The 16,226-nt window shown below is 34.7% G+C and overlaps 5 protein-coding genes across 6 annotated transcripts in view; 4 read left to right on the top strand and 1 right to left on the bottom strand.

Moving 5' to 3' along the window:
- The first annotated feature begins 355 nt into the window (after positions 1-355).
- On the top strand, positions 356-2,118 carry LOC130676474 (protein SEC13 homolog). The gene is made up of 3 exons (XM_057482729.1): positions 356-741; positions 822-1,206; positions 1,286-2,118. Exons 1-3 carry the CDS (start codon positions 500-502, stop codon positions 1,592-1,594), a joined length of 936 nt encoding a protein of 311 aa, XP_057338712.1. The 5' UTR covers positions 356-499; the 3' UTR covers positions 1,595-2,118.
- LOC130676472 (SKI2 subunit of superkiller complex protein) lies at positions 1,665-5,933 on the bottom strand. The gene is made up of 5 exons (XM_057482726.1): positions 5,758-5,933; positions 5,350-5,656; positions 2,488-5,274; positions 2,239-2,420; positions 1,665-2,127 (listed from the first exon to the last, which is right to left on the bottom strand). The coding sequence occupies exons 1-5, from the start codon at positions 5,788-5,790 to the stop codon at positions 1,798-1,800; spliced, it is 3,639 nt and encodes a 1,212-aa protein (XP_057338709.1). The 5' UTR covers positions 5,791-5,933; the 3' UTR covers positions 1,665-1,797.
- Positions 5,934-6,181: 248 nt separating this feature from the next.
- Positions 6,182-10,133, top strand: LOC130676473 (condensin complex subunit 3). The gene is made up of 3 exons (XM_057482727.1): positions 6,182-6,486; positions 7,288-9,840; positions 9,908-10,133. The coding sequence occupies exons 1-3, from the start codon at positions 6,370-6,372 to the stop codon at positions 10,079-10,081; spliced, it is 2,844 nt and encodes a 947-aa protein (XP_057338710.1). The 5' UTR covers positions 6,182-6,369; the 3' UTR covers positions 10,082-10,133.
- A 1,427-nt stretch (positions 10,134-11,560) lies between these two features.
- On the top strand, positions 11,561-14,129 carry LOC130676547 (dynein axonemal assembly factor 10). Its single transcript, XM_057482860.1, has 4 exons — positions 11,561-11,944; positions 12,005-12,505; positions 13,419-13,516; positions 13,586-14,129. The coding sequence occupies exons 1-4, from the start codon at positions 11,678-11,680 to the stop codon at positions 13,791-13,793; spliced, it is 1,074 nt and encodes a 357-aa protein (XP_057338843.1). The 5' UTR covers positions 11,561-11,677; the 3' UTR covers positions 13,794-14,129.
- A 146-nt stretch (positions 14,130-14,275) lies between these two features.
- Positions 14,276-16,226, top strand: part of LOC130676548 (DNA-directed RNA polymerases I, II, and III subunit RPABC3-like) — a 29,111-nt gene continuing 27,160 nt past the window's right edge. Inside the window, exon 1 of one of the 2 annotated variants that reach the window (XM_057482863.1) lies at positions 14,276-14,421. In XM_057482863.1, the coding sequence (XP_057338846.1) occupies positions 14,349-14,421 (73 nt within the window). In that variant the 5' untranslated portion in view covers positions 14,276-14,348. The remainder of the gene's footprint in view (positions 14,422-16,226) is intronic. The other variant, XM_057482862.1, reaches the window with a different exon arrangement.

Below are 16,226 nucleotides of genomic sequence, written 5' to 3' on the forward strand. Positions count from 1 at the left end.
TCCGCGACGTCAGAGTGGTCGCAACAAATAATTAACGATCATCTCAATAATTAATTCCCTTGATTGGAACGAGAATGACATGAGCGCAAAATAACTATCGATTCTCTGTACACTAAATTATTTTTCAGTTGTCAATAACTCAGTAGACAAAGTCGATTTGTACAAGCGCTTAGTTTTAAATCGATAAGTAATTTTAAATTCGACAGATCGATTAATAAATTCATAAATTTAAATCTTGGAGATGCTGCTGCTGTACCCATTACAGTTTCGGAGCACAAGCTTTTTAAATTCGCCGCAGACGGCGCGGCGATAGGCGCGCAGGCGCAGAGATTTAAAAAATAGTTTGCGCACGCGTCACTGATGTGTTCCTCCACGTATGACAGACTGACTTAGCCTTAAAAATACAAGATTATCAACACAAAAATACGGCATTAAAAATTAAATTAATTATTAAAAAATATTTATATTCCATTAAAAAGTTTAAATAATAAAAAACAAAATGGTGTCGGTATTAAATACAGTTGATACGGGCCACGAAGACATGATCCATGACGCAGAAATGGACTATTATGGACTGAGGTTAGCAACATGTTCCAGTGACAATTCTGTTAAAGTATTTGACCTAAAAAATGGATCACAGAGTCTGGTTGCTGATCTAAAAGGTCACGATGGACCTGTCTGGCAAGTGGCCTGGGCGCATCCGAAATTCGGTAACATTCTTGCGTCTTGTAGCTATGACAGGTAACTAATATTCTAATGACAATCATCAGTATCATCATCAGCAGCTTGTAAATATTTATTCACTATTTATTGACATTTAGGAAGGTCATGATTTGGAAAGAACTTGGAGAATGGACTAAAATCTACGAGCACACGAGTCACGACTCATCAGTAAACTCCGTGGCCTGGGCACCTCACGAGTTCGGTTTAATTCTCGCATGCGGAAGTTCTGACGGTTCAATATCAATACTTACCAACAACGGTGACAGCTGGAGCACCCAAAAGATACCAAATGCCCACACGATTGGTTGCAACGCCGTCAGCTGGTGTCCAGTCATCGACCCAACTTTTGACGCCGCTTCACATCAGAGAGTTGGAACCATCAAGAGACTCGCCACCGGTGGCTGCGACAATTTGGTAAAGATCTGGAGAGAAGAAGGTGACCGTTGGATCGAGGAAAATAAATTGGAGGCTCACAGCGACTGGGTAAGTCATTGGTACTTTTTTTACACCTCGAATATGACCTGGACCAGTATCTTTACTAATTTAAATTAAAATTTAACAGGTTCGTGACGTAGCATGGGCACCAGCAGTCGGACCACCACGTGCTGCTTTAGCTTCCTGCTCCCAAGACAGACGTGTCGTCGTCTGGACCTCTTCAGACTACGCCAGCTGGAAACCCAACGTGTTGAATGTCTTCGACGACGTGATCTGGAACGTCAGTTGGTCGTTGACCGGCGGCATACTCGCAGTCAGCGGCGGAGACAACAAAGTCTCGCTCTGGAGAGAAAACTCCGAAGGACAGTGGTCTTGTATCTCAGAATTGAACAAAGGACAGGGCAACCTCAACAATGCCGACCAACGAGTCCTATAGTACCACATATTAACTTACAATATTAATTAAAATGTATCATAATTATTTCTTATCCTTATTCTTGTTTATCTTTTTCATAAATGTACGCTTTTAATTAGAGAATAGACTCTAATCTTTATTATTATTATACAATCGGTAGAAAAATTTTTCTTTATCACGTGGAGCTTTGCAAAAAAAAAAAAAAAAAAAAAAATCTGTATTCTTTAGTCCTGAGTGTAGAGGGAAGCCGTGAAAACAATATCACGCTTGATAGCCGTTGAGGCTTCCTCCATTTTTTCTTTTAAAACAGTCTCGCCGATTCTATTTGCTGCTGTTTTAACATCCTTTAGTGTGTCGTTTAATTGCTGGATGCAACGGACAATAATGCCCTCTTGGACGTCTGTTAGCTCCATTATTTTAGCAAACGACTCTTCACGAGCCCACTCATAAACAACTTCCACTAGACCGAAGTTAAGTGGCTCTACTGTTTCCATTCCATACTGCAGTTCTATAGATTCTATCTCCTGACGTATCTCTATCATTGTTTTCATTGTCTAAAAAAATAATAATAATGTTAATTAACTTATACAACTACTAGGTTTTATAATTATAATAATAATAAATAAATATGTTGATAATTAATTAAATAAATAAATTTTATTTACTTCTTTGAGTACTGATAGTTTTGGCTCCGGGTCGTTTTCTGTTTTTTGTTGGAACACTAGAGCAGACAGAAGGGCGGCTATCTCTGCTGGCTGCAAGTTTGTTAAAATATTACGGTAAACTAATTCTGTGATCAATAACTCATGAGTACCCATGTCTAATGCCACGCGACCTTTCAAAGTGACTGCAATTAAAAATAATTTATCGATGAGTTTTAAATTATCAGCAGATATGCAAAATAAAAAAATTACCTCTATCGTCGGTGTCAATGTACCCCAGTGTCTTCAATACCTTGACTCTGTTGACGTACTCTGGGTAAAGAGCGAGACTCTCGTCACTTAATTGGAACTCTAGCTCGCGTCGACGACGTTCGAGTTCGTTGCGTTCGAAGACGGCCTCAAAGTGTTGCTCCAAATTCGGCAGCTCGGACACTTTTGTCTGGGCGATATTCCTCTCTAGCTGGGCGAGGTACTTTGATCTGGGAACGAGCTCTGGATGGGAAACCGGTGGTTCTAGATAAGGCTGGAGAACCTTCAAAGAAGAGCGAGTCATCAGCGACAGGGATATCAGGTCCTGGATAGCAGCCTGGCACGATGGACTAGGTGGGTCATTTTGGAACCGCGATATCTTGCGTTTCTCGCAGTCTTTCAGTACCAGACTGCAGTCGGTACCGACCACGCAGTTCGTTATTTCATTTATATTTTCTGATTTAATTACTAAATACTCGTGTGACGGCACTCCTTCAGGTACGAAGACAGTTCTTCTAGTCAGGGATAAAATCCTGTACCAGTTTTCTGGTTTGTTGAGTTTCTCCCGGGACTCATTTGAATTTTTTAAACACAGCACCCCGTACTCCACCTCCTCCCGCTTCTGACTTACGTTCAGCAGCACAGCCAGCTTGTAATAATGATGCATATATGATATGATCAGTACTTTACCAGGCATCAAAGCTTTTGAAACTTTTTTTCCCATGAATAAAAGCGGACTGAGTCCTCGCCACTCGGTGATGTACTCCATCGCTAGATTATAGAACTCAGACAGTTGTTTCTGGAATTCAGTCTCCGGTGGGAGTTTAGCCAGCGCTTCTTCCACTTCATTCAACTCGGTCTTCCGTTTAGTGATGTCAGTAATTAATGACAACTCTTTGAATGACCTACGCATCATGTCCTCGACACTGACCGACTCACTGACTCGTCTCAAGTTCAGTACCATAGAGTAAGTTATTTTAAATTGTGACTGTAGGTTCTGCGGCTCGCCGCACATCATCGCTTTCAGGTCCATAAAATGCGGTACCTCTGTCTTACACATTATTATTACGGTACCCGACTTATCGTGTCCACGTCGGCCAGCACGTCCGGCCATCTGAATATATTCCGTGGGCAGCAGTCCGCGGAATTGTTTGCCGTCGAATTTCCGTATCGAGTCGAAGACGACAGTACGCGCGGGCATGTTGATACCCATCGCGAATGTCTCTGTAGCAAAGAGTAATTTAACAACACCGTTTTGAAACAATAACTCGATTATTTCTTTCAGGATAGGCAGGATCCCGCTATGGTGGACACCAATACCTCGTTCCAGCAGACTTTCCATCCGTTTTATTTGCGGCAGTTCACGATCCGCGTCATTCAAACGCTTGATACACTTTTTAAAGAAAGCTCTCACGTGTCCTTTCTCAGTCTCCGTAGTCAGGCAGACTGACGTCAATGAATCTGCGTTCATATCGCACCGGTTTCTGGACAAAGTGAATATGACGACTGGTAATTTCTCGTGCTCTTTAAGATGAGCTATAAAAGCTTCCCACATCGTCTTCTCTTGCTTAGGCGTCATCTGTATGCGTCTGTTGTCTTTCTTGGGGTCCTGGTGATTTTTTTTCTTCGAGTCTTTGAGCTGCTTGACTTTGTACCAGGTGTCCAAGTTGAATTGTCCTTCGCCGTCCAGCACCAGGAACCTGTCGTTACGTGTCTTGCCATCGGTACCAGTGTATAAGTAGTGTTTCAACGGTACCGGCCGTTTCAATGTACTTATTACGAACATTTTACGCTTCTTGATATTACCAACCCAGTTGGCGAATATCAGAGGATTTGGAACAGTCGCTGATAACATAACAATATTAACATTTGGGGGTAAAAGAATAACAATTTCTTCCCAAACGTGACCGCGATTCTCGTCATTGATGTAATGGACTTCGTCGAAGATTACGTACTCGAGATCACGCAGGACTTCTGACGCGTTGTACAGCATCGTCTGCAAAATTTCAGTGGTCATGATTAAACAATTTGCTGTCTGGTTGATCTGCATGTCTCCAGTCACCAAACCGATGCTCTCAAAGTGTTTGTTACGTTTAAAGTCCCGGTATTTTTGGTTTGACAAGGCTTTTATTGGAGATGTGTAGATGACACGGGTCATGTGTCTCTGACTGAGCGCAATAGCGTACTCGGCGACGGTTGTTTTACCAGCGGAAGTGTGAGCAGCGACAAAGACATTGCAGCCCTCTTCCAGCTTAATAATAGCCTGCTTTTGAAATGTGTCCAGCTCGTAATCAAAAGTGATGGCTGGCTTTGGCACACGTTTGTCAAAATCTGGAACGGGTATCGACACGTCCAGCTGTTCAGCCCACTCGGCTTGCATAGATTTTGGTTTCTCGACGAGTTTAAGCACTGGGATATGCGAGTCGTCTATCACCAAGTCATCGATGTCGTCAAGATTCGCAACAGTATCGTCGAATTTTTTAATCTGCTCCGTTTCTGAGGAACTCGAGGACGACCAAAGACCCAATTTATTTCCCTCCTCATTTACAATCGCCATTAAATTTACTTTCTCCAACTTGAGCTTTGGTTTTTTTTTGTGCTGGTTCTTGAAATCATTTTTGACAGCATCCTTGGGGGTGAAATTGTCACTGGAAAATTCTACGCCCGCTTGGAAACCTTTTGCCAGAGTCCGTAAATTATTTTCTAGATCCAGGTCCGACACCGAGACTGTCTTCAGCACTTCCGGCTCATCGAAACCACCAGGCCAGAAGGGAAAGTTACTCGAATTACCTGCGAATTTAATATAAAAGGCTTTAAAAATAATAATTTAAGACGATGATTGATAAACTGAGGCTTCAATAAGACCTTGGACGCCTTCCATCGGTGGACCAGGTGCTCGTGACATAGACATTGAATTTTTCGCATTTTCCCCAGCTCCCTGAAGAACATCTTCTCTCATATGCGTAATGCGTCCAGTTATTGGGTCCCGGTCATACTTGAGCACTGTACCAACTGGAGACAAATCGTACTCGAGAAGCGACAAAATATCCGGCTCACGTGGCCAGTACAGCTGGACATTCTCTACCTGGTGAATCGGTAGTTTCTCTGGGCACTCGATGTACTCGCAAAGTTCGTCTCTGATGTCCGATAAAATTGGCGGCGGGCCACAGACCTTCAAAAATTAATTATCAGTTAACAAATTATTTTATACAGAAATATATATATTTACATATTGTTTATTTATATATGTAACCATTACAGTAAAAAAATTACCTCTGTTAAAAATTCCTCAGCCAATAAACTCATGTCGTTTAATTCAAATCGTTCGATTTAAAAATATTCAAATTCATTATTTTCTTTTGTCAAAAATTTTAAATAAATAAATAATATATTTATTTAAAAACAACAATATCATATATATTTTTATCTGCAACAAAACTCTGAAGTTGTTTACTATCATAAATATTTTTTTGGCGCCCTCTACTTTGAACGTGTCTTCAAATAATTTAAAAAAAATTCTCAGTTTAAATAAATTTACAAATAAATAATTTAATTACCAAGTGATCAATTAAAAATTTAATTAATAATTAACTTTGACTGTTTATCTGACAGATAATTATTTGAAATGTTGATTTTATTTAAAATGTCAAAAATTAATCTGAGCAGTTGGTAGCATTGAAATTTATTTGAATTTTTTCTAACGGACTTCGATGTTTGGAGGCTAGTTTGTGTAAGCAATGACGCCGGGTGTTTTTTATGATAGTAAATAGTAGATATTAATAGTAATAATTAATGTATATGCTTATAAATTAGTGCTAATGATTAATTAAAAACTGGCGGTTATTTATAAAAGGAAGAGATAATTTTTTTGCATGAAATATCAAGATGTCGGCAGCAGAAAAAAGAATCACAGAAATAATACGGGACACTTTTGATAATGTCCAGGTCAGCAAGACATGTCACAAAAAATATGTAGAAAAATTAACAAAAGTTATAAATAATGTGAGTAATTTTTTTTTTTAATTACATTAATTATTTGTGACACTGAAAGTAACCGACATCTGATAATTTTATTGTTTTTAATTCATGAGTGTGAATGTAGCAGACGTCAGACAAATTTAAAATTATTAACAAATCGAATAAATAATTAGTAAAATTAAATTTTAAAAAATGCACATTTAAAAAATTATAATCCTGAAGTTAGCAGACATTTAAAAATTTTTTAATTTTCGTTTTCCAACAAATCAATTGCAAAAAAATAAAATAAAAATATGCACATGTAGAAAATTTTAAAAACTACAGGTGCAATTTTATCAAATATTTTTTTTCTTCTGGTTTATCGTCTAACAAAAAATCCAAAAATTATTAGACGTCTGCTAACTTCAGTATCATAAAAAATTAAAAAATTAATCAGTGCATTTTTTAAAAATTATTTACTCTATTTATTTTCAATTTTAAATACGTCTGATGTCTGCTACATTCACACTCGTTTTTAATTCCCAAGTTGATTGTCATCAGCAAAATTTAAAAAAAGACACAAGAAAATTTTTAAAACTTCTTCAGATGCATTTTCTAAAATTTTTTCCTGTCAATATTTATTTTGTTTATTGAAAATAAATAAATTTTTTCAATGGCTGCTACTTTCAGTATCACAATTATTTAGCATCAGTTTTTTTCAAACCAAATTTATTTTAAATCCGGGCTTAAATTATTGCTGAAATATCCAATAAATAAAACCCGGTCTGAAAAACTGGCCCCTGAACTTGCTGACAAAAATCTAATTTATCATGACCTATTTTACAGAATGATCTCAACAAATTTACTGAAATTTTCATAAAATTCATGCAAGTATTCCTGGCAGCCAAAGAGAACAGCAAAAATGTAATCAACGCATTAGATTTTGTGGTGACATTCGCCATGAGTTTACCACCCGACCCAGATGCTGAAGACTCTCGAGCCGATGAAGAGGATGACGCCGAAAATGTATCTTTGTCAGCGTTCGCGTTGAAGATACTGGATCACTGCTTAAAGATAGTCGAGGCGACAAGTAAGCATGTGCGGTACCACGTGTGTCAGCTGATTGATAAAATGTTGAAGTCTATGCCGGACAACGCTATCGTCGACGATTATGTCTTGGACAGCATTCAAAAAGCATTGATAGCACGTTGCACAGATAGAGCACCAAAGGTTCGCACGCAGGTCATGTATGCAATGGGACGTCTTCAGGAACCCAATAATGAGCAGTGTCATATCCAACGTCTGTACAAATACCACATGAATCGCGATCCTTGTGCTGATGTACGCGTTGCTGTCATTCAATGCATGAGTGTAACCCGCCATAATATAAACGAAGTTATCCGTAGGGTTGACGACATCAATCATCATGTTCGCAAAGCAGCATATTTGTACCTGAGCAAAGTCTCTGTTAATGTATTCTCTATAAGACATCGTGTGGAGTTCATGCAGAAGGGGCTGAGTGATGATTCTTCTATGGTACGAACAGCAGCACTGGGCATGCTGGACAAGTGGTGTGACCATTATGATAAGAATTATCCAAAGTTACTTGAAGCTCTGGAGGCCCAGACATTTGAAAGTACTTCGATAAAGGTATTAAATGTGATATTTGGAAGAACGGAACGGGACAAGTTGATCAAGCAGATTCCGCTGGATGAGGAGAGAAAGTTAATTCCGATTGATGAGTTGACGAGCGAGACCGCTTTGTACTGGAGATGTTTGATTGAGTATCTTAATAAAGAATCTTGTGAAGAAAAACTTGACGAGTGTCGTCCCGAGCTGTCGAAATTTTGCGCTTACATTCTTGAGTACCAGACGATGATGAGCAACACGAGTTCCAATGCCATGAAACAAAGCTGTCAGGTTTTTATCCTCTGTCAGTTGTACAAAATCGCTATGGTTTACGACCTGAGTGATGAAGTTGGCAGGAGAAATCTCGACAAATTGATCCGGGAGACTCTACAGTCTGAAAAATGCCCAGTTAGTATTATTGAGCTGATTACTCTTTATTATGAAAAAGTTGAACCGGATGTTGACAGACGCGTGGAACGGCTGACGCACATCATCAGCGAGATACGATCGCCTTCAACGAAACCAAATGTCGTGATTGAACAATTGTCTGATGAAGAGCAGCATCAACGTAAAATGTTGCAGTCGAAAAAACAACTTGAGTTGCGTTCGCTGGAAAATGAGATGTACCGCAAGACTGCAGAGCAAGATTTCATCGAAGCCCAAAAGATAAAAGAGAAGATAATTGAGCTGCAGAAGGAAGTAAAAGAGTTGGCGGTAAATCCGATTGTTATGATGGAAGAAGAAAATATTGAACAGAAGGACGATCCAGACACGATGATGAGATGCTTGACCATCGCTTGCTGTATGGTCCAAGTTACCTCAGTGACTACACTTAATTCAATACTGAGAAGTCTTTACGATAACTTGGTGCTTCCTAGTCTCAATCACACAGACGCGGAGGTCCAGCTGCTTACGCTGAAAACAAATGGGATATTTTTATGGCTAGATGAGCAGTTAGCTAAAGAGCGTTTCTGGCACTACCTTCTGATCTTCACTCATGAAGAAGTCAATGTTGACTTTTGTATAGAATCTTTGAAAGTTGTCTTTGATTTATTGATCCGCTATGGTCTTGAAACGTTTGATTGTAAAAATGATGAGACGAGTACGAATGAAACCACTGATCTGAGCAGAAGGAGCAGAAAAGGACGAACGTCTAACCGCTTGCATACCCAGACCTCGGAAAGTATATCGGGGCTGAGCTTGCTGTCGGAAAATCAAGATAAAAACTTCATTACCATCATAACTGCTCTGTGTGACAACACCGACGATAGCATCCGCACTATTGCTACGGAAGGTCTGTGCAAATTGCTACTCGCTCAAAGACTGTCCAGTGTTAACTTGGTATCACGGCTGGTTATCATGCTGTTCAATCCTGCGAATGAGGGCGCTACTCAACTACTCAACACTCTGAGGACTTTTTTTTCATTGTACCCTAATGTTGAAAACAGCCAGGACGTATTAGAACGAACCTTTATGCCGACACTGCGTACAATCAGCCATGCGCCCAATGAAAGTCCTCTTCTTGCTATTGAGTTGGAGAACGTCGCAGGCTTTATTCTGCAGATAATTGACTGCGCGCGTTCAAGAATAGCTAAGGATCATAGTGCTCATAATAATTTGGCTGTTGCCATTCTTGCTGAGGCCCTCACTTCTGATAATGACATCGATCGAAGTGTTCTTCTCAAGTCTTTGAAGCATCTCAATGTCGACATCACCAGCGATCAGATGAAGCAGGACTTAATTACTACCATTGATGAGATTGCAGCTGATGTAAGTCTTTTTTTTTTAATGTTAATTACTTTTTGATACTCTGCTAATTAATTTAATTTCTTTGCAGCTAAAGAGGAATGAAAAAAATCTTATGATTTGTCTCAGTCAGTTTAAGAAGAAAATTGAAGGAGTCCAAGATCCGGTTGATGGGCAGGATGCTAATCCTCAAGAGACTGAGGGAGATGATCAAGAGCAGGAAGAGGATCACATAGACATTGAGGACAGTGATAATGATGAATAATTAGTTTCTTGATATTGTAAAAAAAGGCGGTTAATTTTAGATTGTAATTAATTGATTAATGTATTGATATTTTAATAAATTTTTTACTTATTTTGTAAATTAATTTTTCATCACTAGTGTCTAGGATTAAAGGGAGCGATAACTCTAGACTCAGATCCATTAATTTTAATGAGGCCTTTTTTTAAAAGACTTGAATATTTACAAGACGGTATCGTTTATTATTATTTTTAATTATTACTTTTTCACTAGATGACTGTGACTCTAATTATAGAATATACTGAACTTTCATGATCCTGAAGTCAGCAGACAATTAGTAATTTTCGGATTTTTTTTTTTTCACCAAATCAATTACAAAAAAACAAAAACTAAAATCATGCACATGTAGAAAACTTTAAAAACTACAGGTGCAATTTTTTCAAACTTTTTTTTTTCAGGCTTATCGTCTAAAAAAAAACCAAAAATTATTAGACGTCTGCTAACTTCAGTATCATGAGCTTTCATCTTCTGCTAAAATTCGCATTAATTTTTTAAAATTCTGTACCTCAGCGAAATTGCCTTTTTTTTTAAATTAATAATTAAATTTTTTTTTAATTGATTGATAAAATTTTGATACGATTGTGACAGTTGTCATTAAAAATTTTTTAAGGTGGGGGGGGGGACTTTGTAAGATTGCCCTTAAAAAATTAAAAAATTCTTAACTTTTCTCTGCCCTGAAATTTTAAATTAAATTTTTTTTTTTTTGAAATCTACACAAAATTTGTTTCCGCCGTGACAAAAAATTTTACTTGCCACCATAGGATAGTAATTTAAAAAATTTATTTTAAATACAAAATCATGACAGTTTGTGTCTAAAAAAAAATTGAATTAAATTTTAAAATAAATCCCAGCATTTTATGATATGATACTGAAGTTAGCAGACGTCTAGTAATTTTTGAATTTTTTTTCAGACAATAAACCATAGAAAAAAAAATATTGTAAAAAATTGCACCTGTAGTTTTAAAAATTTTCTACATGTGCATTATTTCATTTTATTTTTTTGCAATTGATTTTTTGAAAAATAAAAATTCAAAAATTTTTTAATGTCTGTTAACTTCAGGATCATTTTTATGATACTGAATTTAGCAGACGTTTAATAATTTTTGGATTTAAAAAAAAAAGATAAATTATAAAAAAAAAAAACATTTCAGAAAAGTGCACTTGTAGTTTTTTAAATTTTCTACGTGTGCATATTTTTAGTTTAATTTTATTGTGTCTTTAATTGGTTTAAAAAAAAATTCAAAAATTTTTAATTGTCTGCTAACTTCAAGATCACAGCATTTCACTGCAATGAAAATTATGGTATTTTTTAATGGCTAATAGTTTATATTAAATATCAATTATTTAATTTTCCCAATAATTAGCGGCCATGTTTGATAACGACGCTGCGCGCAATCTACATAACTGCGCAACAAATTGTCCGCACCAGATGGCGCTGAAATTTGTTTTGTTATGGATGCTTAGAAACTTCAAACACAAATAACTGACACTTAAATTTCCTGAATCGATTGTAGTGATTCTCAGAAGAGCGGATATTTATAAATATATAAATAAATAATAATGAACAAATTAGATAAGCCGCAGATAATCTGTCATATTGAAAAGTCTGTCGACTACTCGCTGTTCGACGCAAAATGGATACCCTGCAGCGCAAAGTTTGTGGTTATGGGATCCAAACCTCGTGGGTCTGGAGTAATACAAATTTATGAAGTCTCCAGCGGACAACTGAAGCTTGTAAAAAGTATTGAACGTTCAAATCCAATGAAATGCGGGACATTCAAAGCGTCCAGTTTACGAGACCGTTTTCTAGCAACCGGAGATTTTAAAGTGAGTAAAGAATCCCTCCATAATTCCCAGGTTTATTTAATTTACTGTTGATTTTTCTAGGGAAAATTAAATGTATATAATCTAGAAGACCCTTCGGTACCAATTTATTCAGCAAACGCTCATAGCGAAATAATAAACGCAATTGATGGCGTAGGAGGACAGAGTGTCGGCCACGGAGCGCCTGAGATTGTCACCGGGTCTCGGGATGGCAGCGTCAAGGTCTGGGACCAGAGACAAAAAGGCCGACCTGTGGCTGTGTTTGAACCCAAAGAAGGTGACAACAGGCGGGACTGTTGGTCGGTTGCTTTTGGCAACTCCTATAATTCTGAAGAGCGGGTCGTTGCTGCTGGTTACGACAATGGGGATGTCAAGATGTTTGATCTCAAAGCAATGTCTTTACGCTGGGAAAGTAATTTGAAAAATGGAGTCTGTGCTCTGGAGTTTGATAGAAATGATATTCCGATGAATAAACTCGTCGCCACGACTCTCGAGTCCAAGTTTTATTTATTTGATCTCAGAACCCAACATCCGAAAAGAGGATTTGCTTATTTAACTGAAAAAGTGAGTTCTCTATGCCTTTGGTTCTCTCTAGTCTGCTCCTAAAGCTGGACATTTTTTTTTTTTATTAAATTAGTCTCAATAAATTTAAGAAAATGATAAATTCATGACACTGAAGTTAGCAGACGTCTAATAATTTTTGGATTTTTTTATTAGACGATAAAACATAAAAAAAAAATTTTTGAAAAAATTGCACTTGTAGTTTTTTAAATTTTCTACATGTGTATATTTATATTTTATTTTTTTGCAATTGATTTGTTGAAATACGAAACTTCAAAAATTTTTAAATGTCTGCTAACTTCAGGATCATGATAAATTCATAGGAAGGTTGACAGTAAATTCAAATTTATAATTTAATTTTGACAGGAAATTCGACGTTTCGTCTCTTTATTGGACCAGTTGCTGAAAAATTTGAAATTTGAATTTACTGTCTATGAATTTATCATTTTATTGAATTGACCTGGACATGAAATGGAAGTTAGTCGACGTCTAATAATTTTTGGATTTATTAAAAAACGACAAATTAAAAAAATATATATTTTTCAAAATTGCACTTAGAGTTTTTAAATTTTCTACATGTGCATATCCTTAGTTTTTTTTTTATATTAAATGGTTGAAGAAAAAATTCGAAAATTGTCAATTGTCTGCTAACTTCAGGATCATTAAAAAATGATAAGGAGTTGGGTAGTAAATTAAAATTTATAATTTAATTTTTACTACAAATTGGACTTTGTCCCTTTATTGGGACTTTTTTAGTAACGATCGTATGCTAAAGTCCCAGTAAAGGAACGAAACCCAAATTTATGGTAAAAATTAAATTCTAAGTTTTAATTGACCATCCACCTCCCTATTAATTTATAATTTTGTAAAGTGAATCAGGACATGATTTTAAATTAATTTTAAAAATGTTTTTCAGGCTCATAAATCCACAGTTTGGTTGGTCAAACATTTACCACAGAACCGTGAAATATTTATGACTTGTGGCGGTAGCGGTTCATTGTGTCTTTGGAAGTAGTAAGTAATTAATTAATTACTTAGGTTTTGATTACACAAATAAATGAACATAATTTATTAAATTTACAGTAACTATCCGGAGAAAAGAAAACAAACGGACGCTGATGGTGTAGCCCATGGAGTAGTCGGTAGTGTCGATTTATTACAAAATAGTGTGATATCATCCCAACCAGTCAGTTCACTCGACTGGTGTCCAGACAAAACTGGTCTTGCTGTCTGTACAGCATTCGATCAATGTCTAAGAGTGCTAATTACCACTAAATTAAATCTCTATTAACTTAGAAATTATTTTATTATTTACTTTTACTAGCTTCAATTAAAAACCTAAATAATTTTATTTATCTACAATTAGTCGAAAAAATTTTATCGAATTTAAATGAGTGTGAATGTGGCAGGCATCAAACAAATTTTAAATTATAAATAAATAGAGTAGATAATTAATAAAATTAAATTTTTAAAAAATGCGCATTTAAAAAATTTTGAAATTAATAAGTGCATTTTTTGAAAATATATTTTTTAAAATTATTTACTCTACTTATTTTTAATTGTAAATTTGTCTGATGGCTGCTAATTCACTCTCAGGAATTTAAAAGTCAAATAATAGAATATTTAATTACATTTTAATATTTTTTACGCATAATAACTTAGTTTTGAATTAGAATATTTTTATAAAATTTATTTGTTTATTTAATTAAATAATAACTTGTGTTAATTAATAAAAGAAATTTTAAATAACAATTGTTAGTGTGATGATCAATATGATAAATATAAGTACCGGGTACTTTTTAAAATAAATACGGTTTTGAATCAGCTGACAACAAAAGTTTGTAAAATGGCGGGCGTCTTGTTTGAAGATATTTTTAACGTCAAGGACATCGATCCTGAAGGAAAAAAATTTGACAGGGGTAAGTTTATTTTGTTTTTTTAAATTTATTATTGATGAGTTTACTGAGTTGCTGATGAGTAAAAACCGCTGGTTGTTTTTATTTTCTGCCGCAAAATTATGATTCTATCGACACTCGCCGGGAACGCGTCATTTTCTGGTAACAACCGCCCACGTATGTACACATATTTGTATATGTATATAAACATATTTAAGTATATATATGTATATATTTTGTGTTTGAATACATTCCAGTAACCTTGAACTAAATAATACAGGTTTTTGTTTTCATATATTTGTAAATCATGATTCAGCACTTGATATTTTTTTTATCATTTAAAAATCTACTTAGTGGTATCACTGTCACATGTTGACTTTAAATTAAATGTTATGTCAGCTACGGATTTTTTTATTATGTATTCATAATTATCCTGTAATCTAATTAATCATTATGATTTTTTTTTCATACTTTTAATTATGATACTGAAATCAGCTGACGTTTGCTTATTTTCGGTTTTTTTAAAAAACCATACATTTAAAAAAATATTTTAAAAAATTGCACCTATAGCTTTTTTAATTTTTTACATGTGCATTTTTTTAGTTTTTTTTTTTTTTAAATTGAATGGTTGAAAAAAAAATTAGAAAATTGTTAATTGTCTGCTAACCAGAATCATTTTAATTTTTGCTGAAATTAGTCAACGTCTACTAATTTTTTGATTTTTTAAAAACGATACATTTAAAAAAATATTTCAAAAAATTCCACCTATAGCTTTTTTAATTTTCTACATGTGCATTTTATTGGTTTTTTTTTTTTTTAAATTGAATTGTGGAAAAAAAAATTCAAAAATTGTTAATTGTCTTCTAACCATGATACTGAAGTTAGCAGACGTCTAATACTTTTTGGATTTTTTTTAGACGATAAACTATAAAAAAAAATATTTAAAAAATTGCACCTGTAGTTTTTTAAATTTCTATACGTGCATTTTTTAATTTTTTATTTTTTCTAACATTAGATCGACGAAAAAAAAATTCAAAAATTGTTAATTGTCTGCTAACGAGGATCATTTTAATTACGATACTGAAATTAGTCGACGTCTACTAATTTTTTGATTTTTTAAAAACGATGCATTTAAAAAAATTGCACCTATATTTTTTTTAATTTTCTACATGTGCATTTTTTTATTTTTTCTAAAATTAAATTGACGAAAAAAAAATTCAAAAATTGTTAATTGTCTGCTAACCAGAATCATTTTAATTACGATACTGAAATTAGTCGACGTCTACTAATTTTTTGATTTTTTAAAAACGATACATTTAAAAAAATTGCACCTATATTTTTTTTAATTTTCTACATGTGCATTTTTTTATTTTTTCTTAAATTAAATTGACGAAAAAAAAATTCAAAAATTGTTAATTGTCTGCTAACCAGAATCATTTTAATTATGATACTGAAATTAGCCGACGTCTACTAATTTGTTGATTTTTTAAAAACGATACATTTAAAAAAATTGCATCTATATTTTTTTAAATTTTTTACATGTGCATTTTTTTATTTTTTCTATAATTAAATTGACGAAAAAAAAATTCAAAAATTGTTAATTGTCTGCTAACTTCAAGATCGTTCTTTCTTTACAGAAAAATTCTAAAGTGTAATTGTAATTAAAAAATATAAAATTTTTTTTTTTGAAATATATATCAAAGAGTCTCAAGCACTCAGAATCAGAAGTTAAACAAAAGTCCCTTGAAAGCTCGACCGGAAAAGTTAAAAGAAAAAAAAATTACTTTAATGATTAAAGAGAAATTGTATCAATAACTTTTTGATTTATT

This window comes from Microplitis mediator, chromosome 10 (genome assembly GCF_029852145.1).
Source record: "Microplitis mediator isolate UGA2020A chromosome 10, iyMicMedi2.1, whole genome shotgun sequence".
In the NCBI taxonomy this organism is placed as follows: Eukaryota; Metazoa; Arthropoda; class Insecta; order Hymenoptera; family Braconidae; genus Microplitis; species Microplitis mediator.

Coding starts and splice junctions, on each gene's coding strand:
- LOC130676474 (XM_057482729.1), top strand. CDS start 500: ATGGTGTCGGTATTAAATACAGTTGATACGGGCCACGAAGACATGATC. Junction 742..821: donor GCGTCTTGTAGCTATGACAG/GTAACTAATATT, acceptor ATTGACATTTAG/GAAGGTCATGATTTGGAAAG. Junction 1,207..1,285: donor TGGAGGCTCACAGCGACTGG/GTAAGTCATTGG, acceptor AAAATTTAACAG/GTTCGTGACGTAGCATGGGC.
- LOC130676472 (XM_057482726.1), bottom strand. CDS start 5,790: ATGAGTTTATTGGCTGAGGAATTTTTAACAGAG. Junction 5,275..5,349: donor ACCGATGGAAGGCGTCCAAG/GTCTTATTGAAG, acceptor TTAAATTCGCAG/GTAATTCGAGTAACTTTCCC. Junction 2,128..2,238: donor AACTATCAGTACTCAAAGAA/GTAAATAAAATT, acceptor TTATTTTTTTAG/ACAATGAAAACAATGATAGA.
- LOC130676473 (XM_057482727.1), top strand. CDS start 6,370: ATGTCGGCAGCAGAAAAAAGAATCACAGAAATAATACGGGACACTTTT. Junction 6,487..7,287: donor TAACAAAAGTTATAAATAAT/GTGAGTAATTTT, acceptor CCTATTTTACAG/AATGATCTCAACAAATTTAC. Junction 9,841..9,907: donor TTGATGAGATTGCAGCTGAT/GTAAGTCTTTTT, acceptor ATTTCTTTGCAG/CTAAAGAGGAATGAAAAAAA.
- LOC130676547 (XM_057482860.1), top strand. CDS start 11,678: ATGAACAAATTAGATAAGCCGCAGATAATCTGTCATATTGAAAAGTCT. Junction 11,945..12,004: donor TAGCAACCGGAGATTTTAAA/GTGAGTAAAGAA, acceptor TGATTTTTCTAG/GGAAAATTAAATGTATATAA. Junction 12,506..13,418: donor TTGCTTATTTAACTGAAAAA/GTGAGTTCTCTA, acceptor AATGTTTTTCAG/GCTCATAAATCCACAGTTTG.